Here is a 26,511-nt window from a genome sequence, read left to right as displayed (position 1 = left end):
TCTTGAGACAATTTAAAAACGATAAACTACATTTATTTATAATTATCTATCTGTAAATGTTTTCCTATCATTGAAATCATTCATTAAACTAGAGTCAGTCATTTAAATACTAAGCCACGGTCACGTTGAGGTTTGACTGTACCTAATTTTTCCTTATACAGCATTCTACTAATGAAGATGTAAAACATGCAACCAATATGTGCACTAGTATCTTTAAGGAATATGCAAACACGTGTACATGATATTGTGCATGCATAGATTATATTATTTCTCACAAAATTCAATGTATACATTTAGGAAGTTAGTAATTTGTTTAAGTTGTCAATATCTTGTAATAAGTTGTTAATTTCCACCCGTAGGCTTCTTGGTGAATCAAAGAACATGTTCCGTTCGATTGATTTCACCAAGAGGTGCTGGCTCGCCGCTTGAGAATTATATCCGGCCGAGTAGCATAATTCTTGGATTTACGAATTCCAAAACAATCCACAAAGGATTTAAAAACTATTTTCCAACGGTGAGTTAATTTTAATTTTTATCAAATTTGGTTCTGTATGGATTTTAAACTTTAAACTACATGAAAATATGTTCTTATCTGTAAGAAATATTAAAGAACATTACGTTTGAAGGGTGCCATTTTGTAATATTGTGTATCTCTTTTTGAAAAGACCTCCTTCCCAATATATGAAAATAAAATTAGTCGATATATTTCAATTTATATTTTATAATCAGATGGTGATCTGTTCATATAAAAAAAAGTATGTCAAAACTTGTATCATTGGAGGTAACATAATGATAAAACAATTAAAAATCAAAGTCAACAGTAGCTTATCTAAAAAATACCGAGGGAATTGCATATACTTCAAACACAGCAAGGTCCGGTACGTGAAAAGTGTAGTTGTCTCCTGTTTTGCATGTATCAGCCGTCATACGAACCCAGCCTCCATCAGATTGTTATGACAGAGAACAGTACACCATCGACTATTCATACTATTAGACCTAAGATCAATATCTTATTTCACTAGTGAGTTGAGACACAACCAGGGTGACCGTAAATCTTGCGTAGTATCTAGTAGCCCTGATAGAGCAGATTATATACATTACGAGCCCTGATACAGCAGATTATATACTATAGGAGCCCTGATGGAGCAGATTATATACATTACGAGCCCTGATACAGCAGATTATATACTATAGGAGCCCTGATAGAGCAGATTATATACATTACGAGCCCTGATACAGCAGATTATATACTATAGGAGCCCTGATGGAGCAGATTATATACATAAGGAGCCCTGATGCAGGTGATGGAGCAGATTATATACATTAGGAGCCCTGATGCAGCAGATTATATACATTAGGAGCCCTGATGCAGCAGATTATTATATACATTAGGAGCGCTGATGCAGCAGATTATTTACATTAGGAGCCCTGATGTAGCAGATTATATACATTAGGAGCATACCCCTATTAAAGAAATCTATTTAATGTGAACATACCAATGGAACCGAGAGTATATGTTACTACTGAGAAATGAAAGATTGACAAAAGGAAAACTAATCGTCACGTTATATATATTAGTTTCAAGTCGAATATGTGTGAAGTTTTAAGAGGTGTATTTCTAATTTTAGTTTCTTGTGTACAGTTTGGAGTTTAGTATGGCGTTCATTATCACTGAACTAGTATATATTTGTTAAGGGGACAGCTGAAGGACGCCTCCGGGTGCGGGAATTTCTCGCTACAATGAAGACCTTTTGGTGACCTTCTGCTGTTGTCTTTTCTGTGGTCGGGTTGTTGTCTCTTTGACACAATCCCCATTTCCATTTTCAATTTTATGCATCGTAACCCCATAATACTGTATTCACAACTTTTAAAGACTCTGGACAATTTAGAGCATGAATATTTTAGTCATTTGTCCAAGTGTTGAAGGATGTATTTCTATTTTGATATCATTAATACTATAATATCCTAAATGTCGAATTTTCTGGGATGTATATGAGATGCAAAGAATTTCCGAAATGTGGGTCATTGAGTGATCAGACATGATAGATATCTGAACGTGAAATTATAAGAGAACTTCTTATATATATTGGCTATAGTCATTTTTCTTTAGTCTTTGAGAAGGATTTGTATCAATTCAGCAACATATGAATACAACCACAACCCGCAGTGGCGGATCCAGGGGGGGGGGGGGGGGTCCGGGGGTTTGAATCCCACTTTTTTTGGACGATCAATGCATTTGAATGGGGACATATGGTTGGAACCCCCCTTTTAAAATGACTGGATCCGCCCCTGCACAACTCAGAAAGCTGGTTTGAACACTTAACCAGATGATAATGGGACTCTCCACAGCAATCAATATATCTTAATTTAATTTTGCTCTTTGGTTGGGCTGTTGTCCCCGATAGAAATGGAAAACACTTTCTAATTTTTATAAAACTCTTTTTACTTAAAACCAAGCACAAAGTATACTGATTTTAAGTTATAATATTTAAATAACAAACACATTCTGTATAGTAATTTGTGAAGTTGCATTACAAATACATGAAACACTTCAAAAGAGAAAAACAAGTGCTTGGTAGTTCAATTTTTAAACTGAAACAATGTAAATACAATTACAAGAAGTCTTTTTATAATTCTATCTCGATATAAAAGAGAGTAAGTATTTAAGCATGTTTAAGCTTATAAAATTGATTTCAGCTATTTAAAAGATATAATTACATGTATATGGATACGAAAATGTGGCACGAGTGCCAATTAGACAACTATCGCTCTCTGTAACAGACACAAAACCCAAAACAACATGTTTAACTTGACTATCACCATAATTAATGAAAGGTTGAACACAAATCACAAAACACACAACACTTTCGATATATACTTTACAATCTGTATTTGGATTAACCCGAATAGCTGTGTCATACCTGACCACGGAAATGGCAAATGTGTCGTAGATACAATCAGATCCTCTAGCCTACGTTCTGACATCACGGAATAAGACCTGTCACTGAACTTTTACTTGCTGTGATCACCACGATAGGTGTCATGTCTATTTCGGGAATTACTTGTCCATTTGGGAAACACCCGATTTCACCTACAGTTATGTTGGGGTTCTTTTTGCTCTCATGCCTCTTTGTAATGTTTTTTTTCTCTCTAAAAATAACTTCGGATCCCCAATTTGATGGTAAAAGTATTGTGTTCAAGCAGATGACAAAACAAATACCCCATACCGTGCAATGTTAAATTTGAAAATAATTTGATTGATAGCGTCGAAAAACTTTCTAATCAAGATAAAAAAAAACATACCCCACCCTATTTCTCCTTTAAAGTTATATTGTTGCTTGCTTATAAATGATTTGTTGTGTAGTTTGGGGCATCTCATTGTATTAATTAACAAGCAGCTTTCCTTGTATGCAATAATTAAGGAGCTTGACTCATCTGCATAAAGTACAAGTAGGGACTCCCCTTTAAGCACCGACTCTTGGTGCTTTCTGCAGATAAGTCATATTAAATATCCTTTATTAAATATACTTTGTTATTTGCAGTATACCTCATAGTCATTTTTTTTTATATTGACATTTCTCCGCACAAACTACTAATGCCTCATGTTTGTCTTTTTAAAGTGAAGATACACTTACCGGGTGCACTTGAGTCAATTTCAACATAGTATTCATTGAATAATAATACATTGCTACTATTTTGAGTGTATTTTCTGTGGTATATTATTTTATTTTATTATTTTTATAACACTGTTATATATCTTTTATTATGTGTGTATTGCATATGTTAATGTTTATAATAATATTGTCTGTATCATATGCCCTCCTGGGGCCCTAATTTGGAAAATAAAAATATTCTATTCTATTCTATTCTATGCAGTATGTTTGTTGTTTGTCGTTTGCAGCTTTTCGTCATTTTTTTCAGTTGTTGTTAGTTTGACTGTGTTCGACTTGTGAGTTTGACACATGATATCCCTTCTGTAAATTCAAACTCTCTTTAATTCAAGAAATAAGTGTCATATGCACTACAATCTGTGTGAATAAATTAATACAGTTAAAGCTTTATAAACTATTGTCTCAAGCTTTCCTTCGTAAAAAAATAAATCATAGACATTGCTTCGAATGCAGCAAAATGGATATGCTAAAAAAAATAAACTAATACACATTTTTGTTTAGAGGCCAACTGCGGTATTTTCTCGCAGCATTGAAATTCCATTGGTGACCTTCTGCTGTTTTTTTGCTCTTCAGCCGGCCACGGTTGTTGTTTATTTGACACATTCCCTATTTCCATTCTCGATTGAATGCATGGTTTGGATTTATCATCAACTTTTCTTTTATGACTAACCATTACAAGAAAGTATCAAGTTAAAAAATAAAGGAAAGTCTTGTGATGAAAATGTTTTCAAACGATGGAAAAAGCTTATCCATATTGTATGTAGATTTAGTTTTAAATTTGAATTTACAAAATAGAAGAAATAACAATATTAGTTTCCAATGTCAAATTACACTTTGAACCAGTACACTATCAATATGATATCAACAGTGATCCTATTTCATAAATATTCTTCCCGTTCATAGAATATAAATGTCAGATGTCGTGTGACTTGGAAGACGTAGAAACTTTGCCTTAGGTTTGTTTTCCTGACAGATAACTGATTGGATCCCAAAACACGTGACGTACTTCACCACATGCACAAATAGTTCTGTCTAGACGTCAATAAATTACAATTGAAAAAAGAAAAACTTTCTAAGAAGTGACGAGACTGAACAAGGCATACCATGATCTATTATTTGTTAAGCAAATAGAAATATATGGTGTAAGGATAATGGATAAAAACAGCTTTTGAATTATTCTATTATTTACGATTAACGAGAGAGAGTGGGAGATAGGGGTTAGACACGGGGGGGTCTCTTCCTATATAAAGGTATATACATATGTGCCGCTGGAATGGGTCCCTTTTTTGATCCGTCAAATATATCAATGGGGTGCAATTTTACCGAGGAAATATATTAATAGGTAGTAATTGACCGATTGTGATATATTTGAGCTGATAAATATATAAATGGGTTATGATTTCGCTGTGAAATATATGTATAGGTAGGGATTTCACAATTATTCAATATATGAATGGGGGGTGTTTTTAAAATCCCAGCTGCCAACCTGTACCCAAAATCCCATGTTGAGACCCCCCCCCCCCCCCCGTGGGGTTAGACTTGGTACACGAAAAAAAAGGGAGGGTTACAACCCCCGGACCTCCCCCTGGATCTGCCACTGACGACAAAAAGGTAATACATATAATGATGTACTGGAAATGACATGTCATGTCAAAAGAATATTATGGTTTTGAGTTGAGGTTTAAATGTTTAAAAGACGTTGTGATGACATGAAGACATAACCCCTCCGGGTACCGTGACCCATATGAAAATCTGTGCTCTTTTTTGTGGAAACTCGTGTCATCATGCATGTTACATTTCATTTGAATATGAAGGTTGATTTTAGAATGGCGCGAGCTTGTTGTTAGTCAATCAAAACAGGTTAAAGGATAAAGTCACATTTCAACTTGAGATGTCTGGTGATGCACACTTAGACAAATAGATACCCCCAAAATCAGATTTAATTGAAGGTCGAGGATAGTGAAGGGTTTCCGCTGGCGGTCGCCATTTTCGCAATTTGCGAAAAAATAACAATTGTGGCGATTAAAATTTGTCATTGGCGAAAGAATTTGGCGAAGGAAATATATAACAATTTATTTTCAGCCATCTTGGTTATTTACTTTTTTTCGGGTTTCTCTGACTTTACCGATCAGACAATACTCGGAATTCACCTTGAACTCGTTAAGATTTTGACCGAAAATCAATAATCGGCTGATTATATTCATAGCTATCGACATCAAAGGACTAATTAATAAAGGTGTTGATTGTATGATATGACAAAATGATATAGTTTAATGGCTTCTGTCATATGTCACAAAAAGGTTTCTTAACCACTTTGCGACGCACGTGTTTAAAGCAAATGTTTTACGCTTCCTCTCCTTCTTTTGTACGATAGTCCAGAAAAGAAAATTGCTGTTATGACGGAAAATGTTCAAAAGCAAGAAAGGTCTCTGATTTAAAACTTTATCATTTAACTTTCATATAGATTATTGATTTGAGTGGGTACTTCAAAGTCGTTTCAGTGATACACGTGTTTCAAGCATATACTTTTACTAATTTCCGATGGTCTAGAAAAGAAAACTGTCGTTATGAAGAAATCTATTCAAAAGGTTGGCACGAGAGTAACCCTTCAATGTAATGACTACACCTTACACGAGGTATCAATTCCAAGTGATAAGTGTGTGTGTGGGGGGGGGGGGGGGCTGAAAAAAAGAAAAATATATTTGTATTACGTGGCGAAAAAAATAATAAAGTGGCGAAAAATATATTGTTTTGACGAAAGAAGTGGCGAAAAAAATAACTGACCCAGGGGAAACCGGGTCACTGAAGCCTCTTATTAAAACTTGTTCCTCATTGTTAGGTTGAAATATAAAACTCAGTTTTACGTCCATTTTCACTGAAGTAGTCCATGTGCAGATTTTTATCAAGAAACCTGCTTATGCCCGACTCTTGGACAAATTGGTTACATTCGGCTGTTGTTTTTTATTTTTTATTTTTGCTCTTTGGTCGGAACGGGTTGTTGTCTCTTTGACACATTCCCTATTTCCATTCTCAATGTTATCTCGCTCCATGAAACCAACTAAACTATTCAAGAGGCGAAGTAACGTACATGCTCTGAAGTTTGGAAATCTCTGAACATGTGATTTAGAACTCAGCCGTTGAAATCGTATTATCTGAAAAAAATTACACTGTGGCATTTTAATCTTCAGAGATTTATTAATTAAATCATTTAAAAGATAAGAAATATCTTGTTCTCTTTATATGAATTGAAAATACCTGGATGTGTTAATTCTTACATTTAATTTATTATATATATTGTCTTTTTATATCTAAAGTGCTGACTAAATCAAATTTAAATAGAAGTAATACATAATTGTTTTATCTTTTGATATTGTTATATTTATAAATTAACTGTGTACACAATTTTGAATTTTTTGAAAAACTAAGGCTTTTCTACCTCGGGCATAGATTACCTTAACTGTATTTGGCAAAACTTTTAGGAATTTGGTCCTCAATGCTCTTCAACTTCGGACTTTATTTGGCCTTTTAAACTTTTTTGGGTTCGAGCGTCACTGATGAGTCTTTTGTAGACGAAACGCGCGTCTGGCGTATATATAAAATTTAGTCCTGGTATATCTATGATGTTTTTATTTACTTGTTTAAAAAGAACTAGAAAGTTTCAACAAATCAGGAATAGTGTCACTATCGCAAATGTACCAGATGCATTACCACTTTCATGCAGACAATGTTTCTAAGTTATGTATTTGGAATGAAATCTTAAATGTGTCTATTTTTCTGTTATACTTAATCACTGGTTTTGTATGGAAATATGAATCTCTGTACAGGTGCGGATCCAGCCATTTAAAAAGGGGGGTTCCTAACCCAGGACTAAAAAGGGGGTCAAACTACATGTCCCCGTTCAAATGCATTGATCGTCCAAAAAAAGGGGGCCCCCTGGATCCGCCAACGCTGTACTATCTTGTCCGTTTTTTTCTGGTTTATTGTAAAATGCTAAACTTTTTACTGGTATATGATAAAACTTACTTTTAGTACCTTTAATTCCGAGCATGTCAAACGTTTGATTAAAACAGTTAGATATAGAAAGATGTGGTGTGAGTGCCAATGAGACAACTCTCCATCCAAATAACAATTTATAAAAGTAAACCATTATAGGTAAACGTACGGCCTTAAATATGAGCCTTGGCTCACACCGAACAAAAAGCTATAAAGGGCCCCAAAATAACTAGTGTAAAACCATTCAAACGGGAAAACTAACGGTCTAATCTATATAAAAAACGAGAAACGAGAAACGACGTATAAATTATATAAACAAACGACAACTACTGTACATCAGATTCATGACTTAGGACAAGTGCAAACATTTGCAGCGGGATTAAGCGTTTTAATGGTACCAAACCTAATTGTCTATTTAGGAATTAGGTGTCAATTGAATTGCATCTTTTCCAAAAAAATCTGTCACATATATTTGTCTGGGAACACTTTTTAAGAGCAATTGATATATATTAAAATATAAAAAAAAGGGATATAGATATAGAGAGGGACAATAAAACCAGACGTCATATAGATCACCATACAGCACTATGACAATGACAGAATGACAACACATATTCAACAGTATATATATAGCATCTTATTTCACACGGATGCACTCGACTCCAATCCAATCTTAATTGACTACGATTATATAAAAAAAAGAAGATGTGCCCGGTATGATTGCCAATGAGACAACTATCCACAAAAGACCAAAATGACACAAACATTAACAACTATAGGTCACCGTACGGCATTCAACAATGAGCAGATCCCATACCGCATAGTCAGCTATAAAAGGACGCGATTTTCAGTTTTCATATCGAAGGTCTGTGGTTTTCTCGGGGGACTCCGGCTTCCTCCACCAATAAAAACTGGCCGCCACGAAATACTGAGCCCAAAAGCGGAGCTTAAAAGTGTCGTTAAAACCCCAACAATCAAATTAATCATATTTCACATGACAAGTTTCTTTTGTAAATTAAAATTAAATCCTGCAACCGATTTCATTGAGCGTGTAGCTATAGGTAATGTCTTTGATTAGCTTGCTTGCTAGCTGAACCGTGAAGTCATTATTAGTTTAGGTAAACTATCCTCCCGTTTGCGAAAAGACTAGTCCGACTGATAATCAATATATCTGTCTGTAGGACTAGGCTTCTTTGAATAGAGGGTAGTATACCTAACCTAATAATGACTTCACCGTTCAGCTAGCAAGCAAGCTAAACAAAGATATTGTCTTTAGCTACACACTCGATGGAATCGGCTGTAAACACATATCTTGATAACAGTAACGCAAATCAAGTTTGTACAAATGTTGTTGTTTTCAATCAATCTTAACTTGTTTGTTTCCTTTCTTAAACAAATGGAAGTTGTGAGAAGAAATAGTTTCATTGAATTTTGTTTATGAAAAGATAAAGACACATCGATATGAAAAAAATCAATATCAAAATTCATCTAAGATTCTAAGTCTTATGTAGCTAGTTCTGTTAGCACAAATACAAATAATTTATGATAAAAAAAAATAATGATACACGTGACGTTCTCGGCTGAGCTAGAACTGATAGTCGATGGTTATCGATTATCCCCAGTTTATAGCTGATAGCTGGGAATAATCGATAACCACCGATAATTACCAGTTTATCATTGAAAACCACACTTCCTTTTGGTAGTCCAAACTACTAACGTATCAAATACACTTTTTGTGTTGGTCAAAATACTTCATTAAACATTTGAAAAATAAACCCCATGTAAGATAAGGAAATGTGGTATGATTGAGACAACTATCCAACCGAGTCCAACTAATTTAAGCAAGTTTAAGCATATATATAGTTTGACCTGTAGAAGTCATCTGGTGTTTTTATCAAAAAAAACTAGACATAATTTTTAACCTTCAGTAGTCATTTGTTTTCTATTGTTTTTTTTTTTACTTTAAGAAGTCATTTTGTTTTTTTTATTTTCTGGAAAAAAATGTTGTACCATCTCATTAATCGTTGTATCTTAAAACTCATATCTAATTCACATTTTACTCATATCTAATTCACGTTTTACTCATATCTAATTCACGTTTTACTCATATCTAATTCACGTTTTACTCATATCATACTGTGCTTCATAAAGGACTTGTAACGTATGACATACAAACTAGGGAGCAGTCATTTAACTACAAAAACGAGAGTTTGTTTGAGTCAAAAAGCTCGAATAATTTTTTTAAAGTTTTTTAACGCTATGATTTTTTTTTAATTTAACACTATAATACGGGGCGCCGAATGTGACTTGCACTTTTTGTATTCAATTACTATTTTGCGTACACAAAATTCAATTCTGTTTTACAAAACAATGGGCTAAAGACTTGTTTTATGAGAAATTCAATTTTATAATGACAAAATTCTCTTTTTGTGGACAAAATTCATTTTTGCAAATATAAGCTTATTTGCATACAAAATTGACTTTTGATACCTAATTTAAAACACAAACGTAAATTCAGTGAAATAAAATTCAATTTTGTGAGATAAAATTAAATTTTGTAAGATAAAATTAAATTTTGTAAGATAAAATTAAATTTTGTACGATAAAATTAAATTTTGTACGATAAAATTAAATTTTGTAAGATAAAATTAAATTTTGTGAGACAAAAAGACAAAATTCAATTTTGTTAGACGAATAGACAAAAAAAAACAATTTTGTTTATAGTGAGACAAAATTCAATTTTGTTAGAGAGAAAATTAAATTTTGTAAGTGAGAGTAAATTCAATTTTGTTAGTGAGAGAAAATTTAATTTTGTGTTTATTCTTATGTAGACAAAAAAAATGTTTTGTTAAACAGAAGTGAAAATTAAACAAAAGTCAATTTTATGTCATAAAAAGTAATTTTGTCACAAAAAGTAATTTTGTCACAAAAAGTAATTTTGTCACAAAAAGTAATTTTGTCACAAAAAGTAATTTTGTCACAAAAAGTAATTTTGTCGCATAAAGTAAGTTTTGTAACATAAAGTATTTTTTGTCAAAAAGTAATTTTTGTCACAAAAAGTAGTTTTTGTTACAAAAGTAATTTTGTCACACAAGTATTTTTTGTCACAAAAGAACAAATAAAAGAATTATTGTCACAAATAATGATTTTGTCTATGTCCACTGTAAATAATTTTGTAGGACAAATTTAAATTTGTAGTATGCTATACATTTTGTTAAACTTTTTTTCTGTTGAACAACACTCACTTTTTGTCAGTAGAAAATTGAATTTCGAGTACAAAACAGCAAGAGTCCTGTTCGTCGTCTCGTCTATAATGTATGGTGAAAATCTGGATTCGGGTATTTTTTTCATCTACTTGATCACAATTTTTATCGAATTAGGGATCAGAATATTTTTTTTGGGGAAAAAAACATAACCATCCCCCTTTTTTAGAAGTTAAATGGTCGTTTTCCACTTTTTGGTTCATTTATAAACATATTCGCACCTATTTTATGGTATTTGACATATTGGCATCCATTTTGACTATTTTGACCAGAAGGTAAAGAGGTCAAATTTATAACCATTTCCTAATATTACAACATTCTGTGTATTAGGAGATTATTTTTAGGTAATGACAGGAATTTGCCCTTATTTGATATTATGCTAATACTCAAAACGAGGCTTGTCTTGTTTCAGGGTAGGTTTATGACGTTGCAAATATTTCGTTAGATTTTTATTTATAATTATTTGTATTTTTTTACTTAAAGGATTATGTTTTATATTGTGGAATTCGGCAAAGAAGAACACTAAAGTACACTAAAAGGTAAGAAAAACTCCAGCTTTCTGATTTTGTGTCCAGCAATAATTCATACAAGAATTGAATAGTTCTTTTTGTAAATTTCTTGGGGTGTAATAGCGTTGACCGAAGTACATTTTGTATAAAGCACATAAGCGCTTCGTTCAAAAAATGTACGCACGTTCAACGCTTTTCTGACACTATAAAATAACTATGCGAAGCATTCAATACTTATAATTACTTTTATTATTGATATGATCATGAAAACACGATTTCTCTCAAGTTTTAATTTTATTTACCTGTGTTCTTTATTGTTGAAGCTCGTGTCATCATAAATGTTACATTTCATTTGGAAATGAATGTTGATTTCAGAATGACGCGGGCTTGCTGTTAGCCAATCAAAATAACGTAGTAATGAAACGTTCATGTGATGTAATTATTTAAGCGAAAGAAATTAGTAAATCGTGATTTAAAGAATTTACAACCGATGATGGAGTTACTTCCCTTTTCCTCCGCAAAAGTATGTATTGGAAAGTTTTTAATACAACATTGGATTATGAATTGAATTAAAAGATATAATGTGCAGCCTTTCCACATGTGAATCGCCATTGTGTGATTCCATGGTGAAGTAGTACTTTAAAAACAGAAAAAAAGTAAAGAGGGTGAAACCTATCCAATCTCTTTTTGTCACAGTGACTTGTAATATTCTACACTTCTTACATGTAAGTAAGATATAGGGAAAGACTTGTACATAAACATCTGACAAACGGAAGTCGTAAATCAAAAAAGTTCAAACCAACCATAGGCAAGTGACAAACAGGTATATCGAAAAGAAACATTTTATTAGAAGTGAAATATTTTATAACTCGAACTAAAATATTCAACAATAAAATTATTAGAAAGGCATACACATTTAATTTAACAAATTGAAAACAAATTAATGAATAAAACATATTTTTGTGTTGGTTTTCGTTTGGATAAAAGTAAACTATTAACGAGTAAAGTTTAAAATAAATCTGATTTTTGATATAGTTTATGACGACTGACGACGACGGACGCCAAGTGATGGCATAACTTGAGGCCCATTGTTGGGTTGCTGCTACTAAATTGGTAGTTTTTATTTTTTTATTTTCTTGAAAATTATTAACCCCTAGGGGTATAAATGTGCATTTCATAAATACATAAATTATAGATAGATATAAACTGTAAACAGCAATAATGTTCAGCAAAGTAACTTAAGATCTACAAAAAAATTGTATGACCAAAATTGTCTATTGACCCCCTTTTAAAAGTAGTTATTGCCCTTTGAAGACTATTTTACACAATTTTTTCATCAAGTTTGCTAACATTTAAAAATCTTCTCCTGTGAAACTACAAGGCCAAATACCTTCAAACTTGAACTTAATGTACCTTAGGGTATCTTGTTTATAAATTGTATCCGAAATTTTGATTCATCGACAAACATGGCCGCCATTGCTAAAAATAGAACATAGTGCAGTGTTTGGCTTATATCTGCAAAACTAAAGCGTTTAGAGCAAATCTTGCATGGGACAAGATTGTTCAACTGATCAAAATTTACCATCCCTGAAATTTTCAGACGAGTTAAACAATCGGGTTGCTACCACTAAATTGGTTATTTTAAGGAAATTTTGCAGTATTTGGTTATTATCTTGAATAATATTTCAGATAAAGATAAACTGTAAACAGCAAAAATGTTTAACAAAGTAAGATTTTCAAAAACAATTTATGACCAAAATTGTCAATTGAACCCTTAAGGAGTTATTGCCCCTTACGGACCATATTACACAAGTTGTTTATGTGTTTTAACTTTAAAAATCTTCTCAGATATCTAGTATAAATTTTATATTTCATTTCCTTGTACGCCAAGAAACATAGACATTCATGAATATAAATTGAAAATCAAAAATAATTATTGATGAAAGATTTAAGCAAAAACATTACAGGTGAGCGATTGATGAAAAATTTAAGCAAAAACATTACAAGTGAGCGATTCAGGCTTTTGAGATCCTCTTGTTTTTATAAAACTTCTCGTTGTATGTCTTTCGTAACAACACAAACAGCAGAACTCAGCGTTTCTGGTGAATTGTTAAAATAAAAGCGCATTTAAATGATCAGGGATGGTTTCATATAAAAATAATCGTCTTCTTTCTTAAATTCTGTCTTCTGGTTAAATGTCAAATTCTGAATTCTAAATTTTTAAATCTGAACTGAAATGTCCTTACAATTTTGAATATCGAACTTCGGCGAAATTGGAAATTAAAAAAATATGTTCCAGGGCCTTCGTAGACGATTCAATGTCAATACAATAAAACTTTTTATAGAGGAAACGATTAATTATGTTGCCTAGTCATCTATGAAAATAAACTTTGACAAAACAAATATGGATCCATCATAAAAAAAAAACCACCAAACATATGTACATGCATATGATTAAATGACAACAATCAATGATTTTTTTAGCGTTTCAAAGGTCAAGAACTTTTTATTTACTATTTTTAACGTTTCTTATACACACCCTTTACCGTTAATAATTATAAATGTGTAAATATATATTTTTTACGCTTCAGAAACGAGTAATGATGATAAAACATATTTATTTTTTTCTAACAATATAAATTTGTTTTCAGTGTTTTGTTTTACTTTCTTTTTAAAAATACATTCGATCAAGGAAAATAAATCTTAAGAAAATATATATGAATATATAAATATTGGTATCATCTCAATAAGGCGACATTACGTAACAAAAAAAATAAAATTTTAAAAATGAAAATATTAAAGTCTTTATTAAACTATATATAAAAAAAGAATAATTATAAAGATCTTCAGAGCCCCGAATGAAAAGGTTGAAATAAAAAGTATCGACAACCTTTGGGCCTACAATAATTTGAAAAACAAATTCATACTGTACAGTCGGTATGGGTACATAGCTTCATTATTGACTTCAGTTTAGAAAAAAACAATGATCCTTGAATTATATACACTTCTGTTCCTAGTAGAAGAGGTGCTGTGGTTTTTATCCTATATCAACTAACATTCCTGGTTGATATGTTCATAAATGAAATGACATATTTTCTTCATTTACTAAATAAAGGAACATGCATTTTTATATCTATATAAATCTTATTTGGATTTGTTTTTTCAGTTTCTGAAGTTTTGTTACACTTTCTTCTATCAAAATGTGTGCTTGTCCATACCTTATTGTTAAATGCATTGGTACAGGGGGAGGGTTGAGATCTCACAAAACATGTTTAACCCGCCGCATTTTTCGTCTGTCCCAAGGCAGGAACCTCTGGCCTTTGTAAGTCTTGTTTGTTAGTTTTATTTTATATATTTATATGTTTAGGAGTTTATAGTGCGACGTCCATTTTCATTGAACTAGTACACATTTTGATTAGGGCCTGTGGGTGCAGGATTGTCTCGCTGTGTTAACCTATTTTAACTTTACTGTACAAGACCTATTTGTACATGGCCTTTAGCTGTTTTCTGCTCTTTGGTCGGATTTTTGTATCTTTGACACATTCCCCAAACCAATTCTCAATTTTATTGTACCAATACAATATCGGAAGTGGATTCCGGCAGGGGAGTGGCGGGCATGCACCCCGGTCTCCCATAAAGTTTGCAAAGCGGCATGGGTTGTCCTTAGCTTAATATTTAGATAATTTTGCCTCAATATTTTTTCGACTCGCTCCGCTTAGCTTATACTTTAGCTTGCGACCATTAACCTCATATCCTGAATCCATCCCTGCATATTCCTTTCCGTACTTGTAATTTACCATTCATAAGCTCACATTAATTTGGTAAAATATTTTGGTGTTTAAGTGCGTTTCAAAAATAAATGTAAACAATATAAAAGTAGAAAAAAAGTATAAATATCACGGAAGACTATCAATCAGTAAAAATATTTTCAATTTTAATATTAACACAGTTTTAGGTAACAATGATATAATCACAGTTAACCACTTAAATTGTAATAAATTCAAAACAATATTTATGTAAATGAATTTGGTTTAAAATTATAAAAATTTAAGAAGTTTAGGATTTTCATTTTTATTCTCAAGAAAGCGAACTTTAATTAAGGTAAGTCATGCGCATTTCAATAACGTTCTAGTCTAAACTGAAGAAGAACGTTCAAATTGAACAATGAGCTTAGTTAAGTACTGATAAGACAAAATTATACAGAAAATCTAACTTTTTAACTGTTATTATATAGCACAAGAGCAGGACAACCAAAAAAGGTTACATAGGTGTCTTCCAGACCACCATCATGTAATTATTTACCATTATTTTATATAATTCGAGAGATAACACAGAAAAAGTACGGTTTCCATCTTGTGTCCATCTTATTTTATAGCAGGGAAAAAACCGTACATTGGTCCCATTTTTTTTTATTTAAAAACATATAAGAGCTTTATTTTTCTTAATTTATTTCAAAATTCTATTATAATTTAGTTTTTCTTCTATTCACAGTACGATGAAAAGGGTATGCTTTTCTCAGAGTAATCCATAAAAATGTTTCATTTTTTTTTAACATCTGTATCTTGAAATCAAGCTCTTTCATCTCATATTTCTATAATATTTTTGAACACATCACAATATTTGCTATATTTTGACAAGTAAGAAATTTCTTATACTAGACTAGTTTTACCCCCGCCTCATTCTGTATGCGCCTGTTCCAACACTGTTTTTATTGTTTTTTCGTTCATTACTTTGTACATTATAAAGACCGTTAGTTCTTTCGTTTGAATTGTTAAATGCATTTTTCATTTCGAAGTCTTTGTCTTTTGTCTTTTTATGCCCCATCTACAATAGTAAGGGGGGGGGGGGGCATTATGTTTTCTGGTCTGTGCGTCCGTTCGTCCGTCCGTCCGTCTGTCCCGCTTCAGATTAAAGTTTTTGGTCAAGGTAGTTTTTGATGAAGTTGAAGTCCAATCGACTTCAAACTTGGTACACATAATCCCTATGATATGATCTTTCTAATTTTAATGCCAAATTAGAGATTTTACCCAAATTTCACGGTCCACTGAACATAGAAAATGATAGTGCGAGTGGGGCATTCGTGTACTGAGGACACATTCTTGTTTCTTCCTTCTTTCTGTTAATCCATCTTTTCTTTTAATTTCCAAGCTGTTCAGATCTAATTTTTCATCTGTATTCACTGCTATTTTATGAGAAGATGTTGTATGATTACCAATGAGACAACTCTCCACCAGAGATCAAATGATATTGAAGTTAGCAATTACAAGTCTACGTGCGGCCTTCAACCTTGAGCAAAAATATACAATTATTGAATTACGAAATGAATAATTTCTCGATATTAAGTGTTTTTACAAATATATGCAAAACAAGACAATTGCCTCGAACGATACATACTGAGAAATATCCGATTGGTTTTATTGTATTTCCAAATTAAATTTTTCACACAACTTGTTATGAAAATTTATAGAAGGAGATGCATCTATTTTTAGTCCAAAATGTAGTTTTATGTATGTCTTCTTATCAACGGTGTGAAATTTATTAATTTGCACCTACTGCAACAGTTTATCGAGACATTCAGTCGCCTGAGACAAAATGACATATCTTATATCAAGGAAGTCGACTATGGATGACATCTCTTTAAGATAGATATCTGCATTTTTAGTATGCAGTTTTTAAAACATGCATTACCGTGAAGAAATAGAAATAGCTATATGTACTTTTTAGTTTGTTTTAATGAGAAATAATGAGAGAAAAAGTAACACAAAAATAATGAAATAAAAAATAGAAATTAGGAATTTTTACAATAAATCACAAAACACCATAGTTTCTAACATTTTTAATATAGATGAAAACTCAGTCGAGTTAATTTTATTGTAACCTTGACCTTTGACGTATAGTGATCTATGGATAATTGCGGTTTTCACCCAAAGCTATTACCCACTTAAGATATTGTCCTGGGAAAAAATCATTTCCTAAAATCATTTTTGTTTCGTTTTCATTTGACTTACTGGCACAAACGTTTATCTTCATACCAAGGATTTTTTTAGCTGAATTTGGCGAGAGTTGGATACACACTTCAAAATAAATCATCTGGAATCAAAACCTTTGACTCACTTCAATCTTTTGTATGCCTCCTGTAATTTCGACCTTGACATAGTGATCTCATTCGTAATATCTCGAAATCTTTTCTCATCTCCTGGAGCAACGGTAGATGTTGTGACCTTGACTTCTATCTATTGACCCATCAATGAATAGGAATATATATTGCATACTTTGTTGCTCTCTGAAATATTCTCATTAAATTAGGTAGAGCAAAAATGTTGAACATGGTTTAACTATAAAAATTCGGGAACACAATGTTGGCCCACATTTAATTTATCAATCGCTACTGCGATCTTGACCGTTTTTCTATTTTACCCAAATCATAGAGCCTGCCATACTCATCCTGTTGGGCAAAAGACAAAGTAGTAAGTTTGGTAAATTGTGGCCTATATTTCAAAATACAATCCTGGAACCAAAATTTTACCCAAATTTCAGTTGTATTTAAGTATCTGCTTTGACCTTGGTCTTTGACCTCAAACTCCATTTCCTCGAAATTTGGATAAAGAGATAAGAAAACACGCACAAAAAAGGATATGAAAATCTTACTTTTCTCGATTGGAAACATAATGTATAATGATATTCAGCAAAACACCGGTTGAACTATAGGTGAAAGATAAAGGTAAACTAAACGGTTGCCTTAGGTATATTATGGTAGAACGTTTTCTGTCATGCATGTATAAAATAAGATGCTGTAGGATTGCAAATGAGACAACTCTTCACCAAAGGCCTAATCGGACGTCGAAGTAGGCAATTGTGTTTAGTCTTTCTAGTTGTTCAATTAAATACCCCTTCCTTGACGATTCGAAAACATGTACGTAGTCTTTTTGTTAGGGAGCTACCAATTGATTTTTAGGGGGGAGAATGAAATTTGAAAAAATTGTAGGACCGAATAGAGTGAACAATAAAAAGACAGGATATATATAACAACTAAGAATAAATGCAGGACAACATTTGTCATCCATTCTAGACCCCCTCCACCACAAAAATCAAATGGAAGCTCCATTCCATTTGAAATAATAGCAACAATTCCCAAGATCCCATTTTATTTCTACTGCGATTTATTACATTAATTCCATAAATCTAGAGCCATGTAAAATACATTTACGTGATATAAATTCTGCCAGAACTGACTTATAAACTCATATCAAGATGTTTGAACATACATTTTCATACATTTTAATGATGTTTTTTACTTACATGTTATGATGACCTTTAATTTAATGCATATTTATTTTTTATTATAGCTTTGCTTTCGATCAATAGGTATTCCTTAATTATTTGCGGAAAAGTAATAATTTATTTTTTCCGGAATAGTTACTTTTTTTCCGGAAAAGTAACATATTTATTTGCGGAAACATAAACTTTTTTTTCCGGAAACGTCATCTTTTTTTCGCGGAAAAGTAATGCCAATTTGCGGAAACGTAAAACGCCGATATAAATCACACTTTCGTGAGTGTGTTCTTTACTTCCAATATTATAATTAGCTGACTAACTTCCTATGGGTTTTTCCAGGATTACACGCAAATCTTCATGAAATTACAAAACTGTTTAAATCGCACGACGGACTAGTCTTTTTTCATTTTTACAGTTGTAATTCATATTAAATTTAAACGTTTGTCTTGGAACCAAGCTATTGCAGGAGCTGTTAAGTCAAGTTGTTGGTAACTTTTTGTTTTCGTCTTGAATTGTTAAATTTTTCTTGATATATAGATAAATTTATCTTGATTAACTTTCTATGTATGATTAAGTATTCCAGTAAGTCAGAGTATAGGATTCAGCCTCAAAGACTGAAGCTATCACTTTATTCATTTTTGACAAGATAGCCTATGGAAAGTTGTAAATGATTTAAAAGCGCAGTTGTAACATTAATTTGTAAATGATATTAAGTTATTCAAGACGTCTACACCTAAACAGGAAGTCTCACATAAGGTGTCAGATAAGTTGCCAAAGGTATCAAAAATCCTACCAAACGTATTTTGGAGATGTAAGATCTTGTCACGTTAAAAGCTGAGTTGCAACAAAAATTACCGTATTACGGAATTCTATGTTAAGAAGTATTTTTGGTATATATTTTTGCATCTGACTATTATTACATTTAAACGGAAGGTATTTACTTGTTTTGATATCACAGCATTAAGTATTTCAGACTTAAATTGACTGCACGTATTTTTCCACAAAGAATTGATTGTATATTTAAGTATACTATTCCTTGGTGTCCATGTCAATTCGAAGTACAGTTAAACCTGCCTTGAAGATCAACTAAATTAAGCAAAAAGCTGTTTTATAAGACCATACATTTTAGATCCCTTTGTAGTACATTTCATATACTTGAAACTGTATCAAAAGACCACATGTCTTAAGAGAAAACTTTTTTTGTTCTCCCTTTTATAGTGGCCTCTAAAAATAGGTTTCACTGTACATAGCATTCGTCGAAAACAGCTTTCTTACTTTTTTTTATTTATTTCATCGCTGATCTGATAAAAAAAAGTCTAGTAAGTGTGAGCTTTTGACTACAAATTTGACATCTGCTGCCTTTCAAATAAAATCTTAACTTTCCCCACAATCTTTTATTTCTAGTATGTTTAAATTTGAAAAAAAGAAAAACAGTTAAATATCCGGTAAATAATAATCTCCATCTAACGAATAATGGCTGACTGCACCGTTGCTAACAATAACCAAAGACTTTAAAGAGACAGTGTCGGCTACCTAGACCCAACTGCATATTCATCAATGGCCATTCTCCTCCAATATTCTAGACTAGAATATTATTCATGACTAAAATACATTTTTTAATTAGACATGTACTTTACTTTCTTGATGTTATACAAAATTAACCACTTTCGGACAGTAAAGCGAATTTGACGTGCATATTTTGACGTTTCAAATTCGAATCGAAATGCGTGTGAACGCAGCATGCATTTAAGAATTGAATGCTTCTTTTTGTAAATTTATTGGGTGGTAAAAGCGTTGACCGAAGTACATTTTGTTTCCGCGCTTCATTCTAAAAATGTACGCACGGTCAACGCTTTTACAACCCTATAAAGTTTCAAAAAGAAGTATTCAATACTTATAATTACATTTTTTTAAGCTAAAATCATGAAAACACGATTTTTATCCAGTTTAGAATAATTCACCTGTGCACTTTTTTGTGGGACCTCGTGTCATCATGCATGATAAATGTTATTGTCTGATGCAATTGTTTACGGAATAACATGTTAGCCAATCAGAATAACGTATTATAATGAAACTTACATCTAATGTAATTATTATATAATAAAAGACCGTGAGTTACTCTATTCATAATGATTTGTATTTCAATGGTCTCAGTGACATGAAGCTTTTATATGATATACCATATTTCAATCTATTTTATATTATTTTTCAGATGATAAAAGGAATTCTGGTCATTGGATACATTTTATCATTATTCAGTCTTTGTTGTGCTCTGGTAGAAGAAATCAAGCCGCCCGATGAATTTTCAGCATGTCTAAAAGAAAGATTGGCAAAAAATGATCCAACACACACAACTTATGAATCACTTAATAATTTCTGTATAAGTAGCAATCGAAATAAGCAAACAGCTAAAATAGAAGGTCAGCATTTAAATATATCAGTAGAGACTGTTAACTGGATTAATGAACTTCTGCGCATGTCGGAAGTAGATATAGATATACACGAACGAGCAAAACGTCAAGCTACAAATGATACTAATATTCCTATCCCGCCATATTTACAGTTCGTTTTTCCAAGCCAATTTGGTACTCCATTATATCCCAGTTTTTCTAGTAACACAGCAAACCAAGCTCAGCAACAAAATACTGCACAGCAATCCCAGAGTAACGTGCAAGGTCAGCAGACGATAGTACAACCAGCCTCGGTTCAGCAGAATCCACAATTACCTGTACAAAACAATGTTCAAACCCCTCAAATACAAGCACAGGTACCACAAAACACACAGAACCAGTTTCAAAACGTACAGGTTCCAGCTCAAGGACCACAGGTTCCCTTTCAACGGCCACAGATTCCAGTTCAAAATCTACAATCGGGACAGGGTCCCGCAGTTCAAAATTTTCAGCCAGGCCAAAGTCCAGCAATTCAAAATCTACAAGCGGTTCAAAATCTACAACCGGTTCAAAATCCTGCAATTCAAAATATACAACAGGGTCAAAATCCTGCAATTCAAAATTTTCAGCCAGCCCAAGCTCCCGGTAATCAATTCGCTGCTGGAACACAGTTTCGACAACCACAGGTAGTAAGACCACCAGTCCAACAAGTTAGACAGCCACCTAGAAGACAGCTACGGGTACGAAAAGAGTACAGACGTCTCACAGACCAAGAGCGTGCCAGATACCACAGGGCGATTCTAATGATGAAAGCCGATACGGTATGACATTTATTTGATATAATAAATAGTTAATATGATGTTGCATGCCATATTTCTGGTTAGTCAGAATTAATTTCAACCCAAATCATAAATATTGAATAGTCATTTGACTGACATATATCTTTATAATTAATCGAAGGTCCATTCACAAACAATTAATTAACGGCTGATATTGTTATTTTTCGTTTTCGGCATTTTGAGGAATTATAGATTATTGTTGGTCATCTCAACGAGTTTGATTTCTCGCTAAAGTCGGTATGGCGAAAGAGATAAAAAGCAATCGAGTTGAGATGACCAATGATAATCTGTTTATCGCTACTTTACCTATGACGACGTTGTAAATTTTATTGAAAACAGCACGTGCATCCTTAGTGTTTCTAGCGATAATTTCTCATACCACTCTACGGTTCACAGAAAGTTCATAAGATCAAATGACAAATTCGTAAAACAGCGAGTACTTCCAATATCAAGCACTTTTGATGAGAAATACATTTTTAAAATGATCATCTGTGTAACAATTTAACACCAATACAGGGGATTCCCAACCAAGAGTAAAGGGGGGTCCAACTCCCATTCAAATGCATTGATCGTCCAAAAAAGGGGGTTCCAACCCCGGACCCCCTGGATCCGCCAATGCAATATCTAGTAATTTTGTTTACAATCACTAGGTAGATGTCACTGCTATTTGACCGCAAGTCACCAAGAGCATGTCATATTAACCCTGTCATCAGCACTACACTATGTTACATGCATGAAATTGAGAATGGATATGGGGAATGTGCCAAAGAGACAACAACCCGACCATAGAGCAGACAACAGCAGAAGGTCACCAACAGGTCTTCAGTGCAACGAGAAATTCCCACACCCGGGGCGTCCTTCAGCTGGCCCCTAAACAAATATATACTATAACATGCATAACGGCATCTTGATTTTGATAAATTTGGAAGTTGCATGATTAAGAGAGATGAAATTTGTCAGATTTTACAGATATAGTATTTTAATGCTATATTTTGTCTATTTTAAAACATTTATAGATTATGTTATAAAAAATCATTTCTTACAAAAATATATTGTTTCAGCATTTATGGTCTGCGGAAAAATGGGAGCTTTCTTATCTTTATAATATGCAATCCTTTCGATGCAACTTCCAAGCAAAGACGGTCTGATGCTCATAAAGGCAGGACTTCGGGAAAGTCCGGAGATACGAGAACCTTGCTTCGGAAGTTGCTTTTGATTGAGCTTAAAATATAATGTATCGTTGTCATTTCAGAGTGTTCCACCTAATAGATACGATGCCCTAGGTCTTATTCATTTCCGAATGGTTGACAACATACATCATGGCGGTGCCTTTTTAGCATGGCATAGAATTTTCATAACAATGTAAGTATCAAAATTTAGAGGTTCATATAAATAGCAGTATAGTTGAAAAAAATATTGAAATGGTATATATACATGTACTAGTCTGGCAACAAAAGATACGATTCACAAGTTTGAACACTCAATTTATCATAAAATACATGTATAAAGAAAATCAAAAAAGTGAAAAACTATCCAACAATTACCAAGCAAATGCATATGATTAAAAGAATCTGGGCAATTTGGACTTGAAGTTAGAAAATACCGAGTTATTGAACACGGGGTGCAAAATGATTTCGGAAATCGGCATTCAATTTCGGATGTGAGAATTAAGTATTCAAATATCTGCAAAAGCATTCAAAATTTTAAGTTCACAATGTTTAAGTCTTAATATCTTTTTTAATTTTTCGGTAAAAAAAATGGTTTTTGAAATACCCGAAATTTAAAAAAAAAATCGCGTTTTAGTCTTAAATTAATGTTTCTGATAAGAAAATAACACTCTGTAAAAATTAATATTTACCTTGGTACAGTGTATATTCTTTATATGTTGAAAATGCATTGCCTTGTGTCGTTTCTTTTGTTGACAAGTATAGTCTTAGTCCTAAGTCAAAGCAAAAAGGAAAAGAAAATAGCATTCCAAGAAGTCATAATTATTTGACTTATAAAATATGTTTTAACACACCAGTCCAAACTCATAAATCGAAAATAAAGTGACATCGTCATGGCTAAAAAAGAAAAAGACAAACAGACTAACAATAGCACACAAAAACCAACATTGAAAAGTAAATACTATGCAAAATGAACCCCTACTCCTTAAAGTAAATCTGCTGGTCTTCAGATAATTTCTATTGCAAAATACCAAAATTGTGTGGGTCAAATGCTCGATTTGTGACCCGGATGGAGCCCGCACATTCATGGAATCCTAATGTATCCCCTTCCTCATTTCGACAGAAAGCTTTGCACTTTCTTATTTCTTATTTATTCCAAAATTTGGGAGGTCAAAACCTTCGGACCACACCCTATCTTCGAGAATTCTGGCTTACATGGTAGGAAAAGCGTGGACAAGGGATAAGTATTTAATCAGATTGAATTTATGCAGTAAAACACATTGAAGCTTCCAGTGGAAAATATCTGTGGTTATCTGTATTACATGTCTTTTAAATAACGGTTTGAACAGTTCAAATATTCTGATTAAATACAAAATGCGTTTATTTTTCAGATTTGAAAATGCCCTTCGACAGAAAGTGCCAGGTGTAACACTTCCTTATTTCGATTCGACAATGGATGAAGCTATGGTAGACGAGACTCGATCGATCATGTTTTCACCCTCTTTTCTTGGGAATGGAAATGGTTTGGTGACAAGTGGTCCTTTTGCCTACTGGCAGACACCATCGGGTCCACTGATAAGAAATACTGGCAACCCTGGTGGGAGTCTATTCTCAAAAGACGAAATTCGGAGAATTTTAACAAGAAATAGAATTTCAGAAATTTTGGAACCTGGTGCTACGAACCAATTCAATCTTGAGAATATACATGGTGATGTTCATACCTGGATTGGAGGTCAAATGGAACCAATGGAAACATCAGCTTTTGACCCTATTTTCTACATGCATCATGCATTCGTTGATTATGTTTGGGAAATATTCAGAGGTAATCAAAGACGGAATGGTATCAACCCTACTCAAGATTATCCACAGAATTATGGCCCTGAATCCCATGGACCAATGACTTCAACTGGATTCGGCAACTTAGTCAATTCTTTTGGTTTAAGCGATATGTTTACGTCAGAGGTTTACACTTACGAGCCTAATCCCTCATGTTCTTTTAATAATGCAAATTGTGGATCCAACTATTTGACCTGTGACATATCCAGTGGCACTCCAACATGTATTCCAATAACATCTGGGGGACCGCCGAATGGACCACCCCCAGGTCCTCCGATGGCACCAGGCGGTTTTGGCGGGGTTAATGGACCAATGCTTCCTGGTTTTATGCCAAATGCATTCGGAGGAAGAAAGAAGCGAGCTGTGGAAAAAATTGCAAAAATGAAAGCCAAGCGTCAATTGAAAGTAAATCAGACGTCAACACTGAAAAGTCCATTTAGTAGTGATAATGAATGCTATGTTCCTTCAGATTCAAGCCAGAACACATTTGCAATTGACGAAAAATCCGATACAAGGAAATGGGTCTTCATCCCAATCAAGATAGTTAGTAAACGATCACCCGAAAGTAAAAATTTCAAAGCTTTTCCGATTTATGATGGTGTTCCTGCAAGGGATTTTGATATATATAGTCCAGAGTCGTACCCAGAGATCAGTTCTTACTTTCAAGATGAGGTTATGCTGCAATCAAAAAGATGTATACAGTCAATAGGAAAAGGCAAATCTGTAGGTCGTATTCATATCCGTTCGGATGGTCTCAACTACCGTGGTACCTACGACGAATACGTCATCGTTGACCTTCGACAAGCTTTCATGGAATCAATGACTTATATTGCATTGCGAAATCCAGACAAAGAATATTCAGAGGTTCTAATTTCAGCATACGATTCTTGTGGAAGAAAGTGTAAAGCTTTCTGTCGAAATGAGGAAGGGGATACATTAGGATTCCATGAATGTGCGGGCTCCATCCGGGTCACAAATCGAGCACCGTACGGTTTCGGGAAGAATTACGGATCAGCTGTTGACATGTCATGGAATATAAAAAGCAAAGCATCCATTCCAGAATTTAAGAACGATTCAGTTCATGTTCAGTTTTTCTGTGATCATCATGAATACTAATATATTTATGTGTTGGGGTACAACTTAAAAATTAGAAGAAACAATAAAATTAGGTACATATTAACCAGATTCGGCCGCTTCTTATCCTTTAAGTTACTTACTTGTAAAACTAGACAAATTCAATTACAGTACTGCTCAATAAACTTTGTTGTTAGTTAAATGGTGCTTTTAAAGCTATATCCTTCCAAATAGATCTTATTTTTATTTTATTGCCGAAGTCCATTCTTGAACAAAACAAATATTGAGCTACATTTGTTTTTTTATGCATAAAAAAGATGGATACTTTAACAATGGGGTATGAACTATACAATACAAATATTTATATAAAGAAAAAGAGTCAACCACTGGCACGGTTGCTGAATGCATGACGTGGCGACGTAAAACTAGCTGTTTTGTTAGATCTCTGAGTCTATCTCTCAATCTCGATCAGTGAAATTCAGTAAACAATCAACA

At 33.1% G+C, this 26,511-nt stretch overlaps 1 protein-coding gene across 1 annotated transcript; it reads left to right on the top strand.

Moving 5' to 3' along the window:
- Positions 1–377: 377 nt before the first annotated feature.
- Positions 378–26,267, top strand: LOC134687219 (uncharacterized). Its single transcript, XM_063547345.1, has 5 exons — positions 378–514; positions 11,411–11,466; positions 20,924–21,922; positions 23,193–23,302; positions 24,498–26,267. Exons 3-5 carry the CDS (start codon positions 20,924–20,926, stop codon positions 26,056–26,058), a joined length of 2,670 nt encoding a protein of 889 aa, XP_063403415.1. The 5' UTR covers positions 378–514; positions 11,411–11,466; the 3' UTR covers positions 26,059–26,267.
- Positions 26,268–26,511: the final 244 nt, after the last annotated feature.

Source organism: Mytilus trossulus, chromosome 10 (genome assembly GCF_036588685.1).
Source record: "Mytilus trossulus isolate FHL-02 chromosome 10, PNRI_Mtr1.1.1.hap1, whole genome shotgun sequence".
Classification (NCBI taxonomy): domain Eukaryota; kingdom Metazoa; phylum Mollusca; class Bivalvia; order Mytilida; family Mytilidae; genus Mytilus; species Mytilus trossulus.
The sequence above is the reverse complement of the archived record's forward strand: the minus strand, read 5'-3'. Positions and strand labels throughout refer to the sequence as shown.

Bases quoted from the DNA above. Each gene is read 5' to 3' on its own strand.
- LOC134687219 (XM_063547345.1), top strand. From the start codon at position 20,924: ATGATAAAAGGAATTCTGGTCATTGGATACATTTTATCATTATTCAGT. The intron at 21,923-23,192 runs GTATGACATTTA...TTGTCATTTCAG, and splicing joins TAATGATGAAAGCCGATACG to AGTGTTCCACCTAATAGATA. The intron at 23,303-24,497 runs GTAAGTATCAAA...TTTATTTTTCAG, and splicing joins CATAGAATTTTCATAACAAT to ATTTGAAAATGCCCTTCGAC.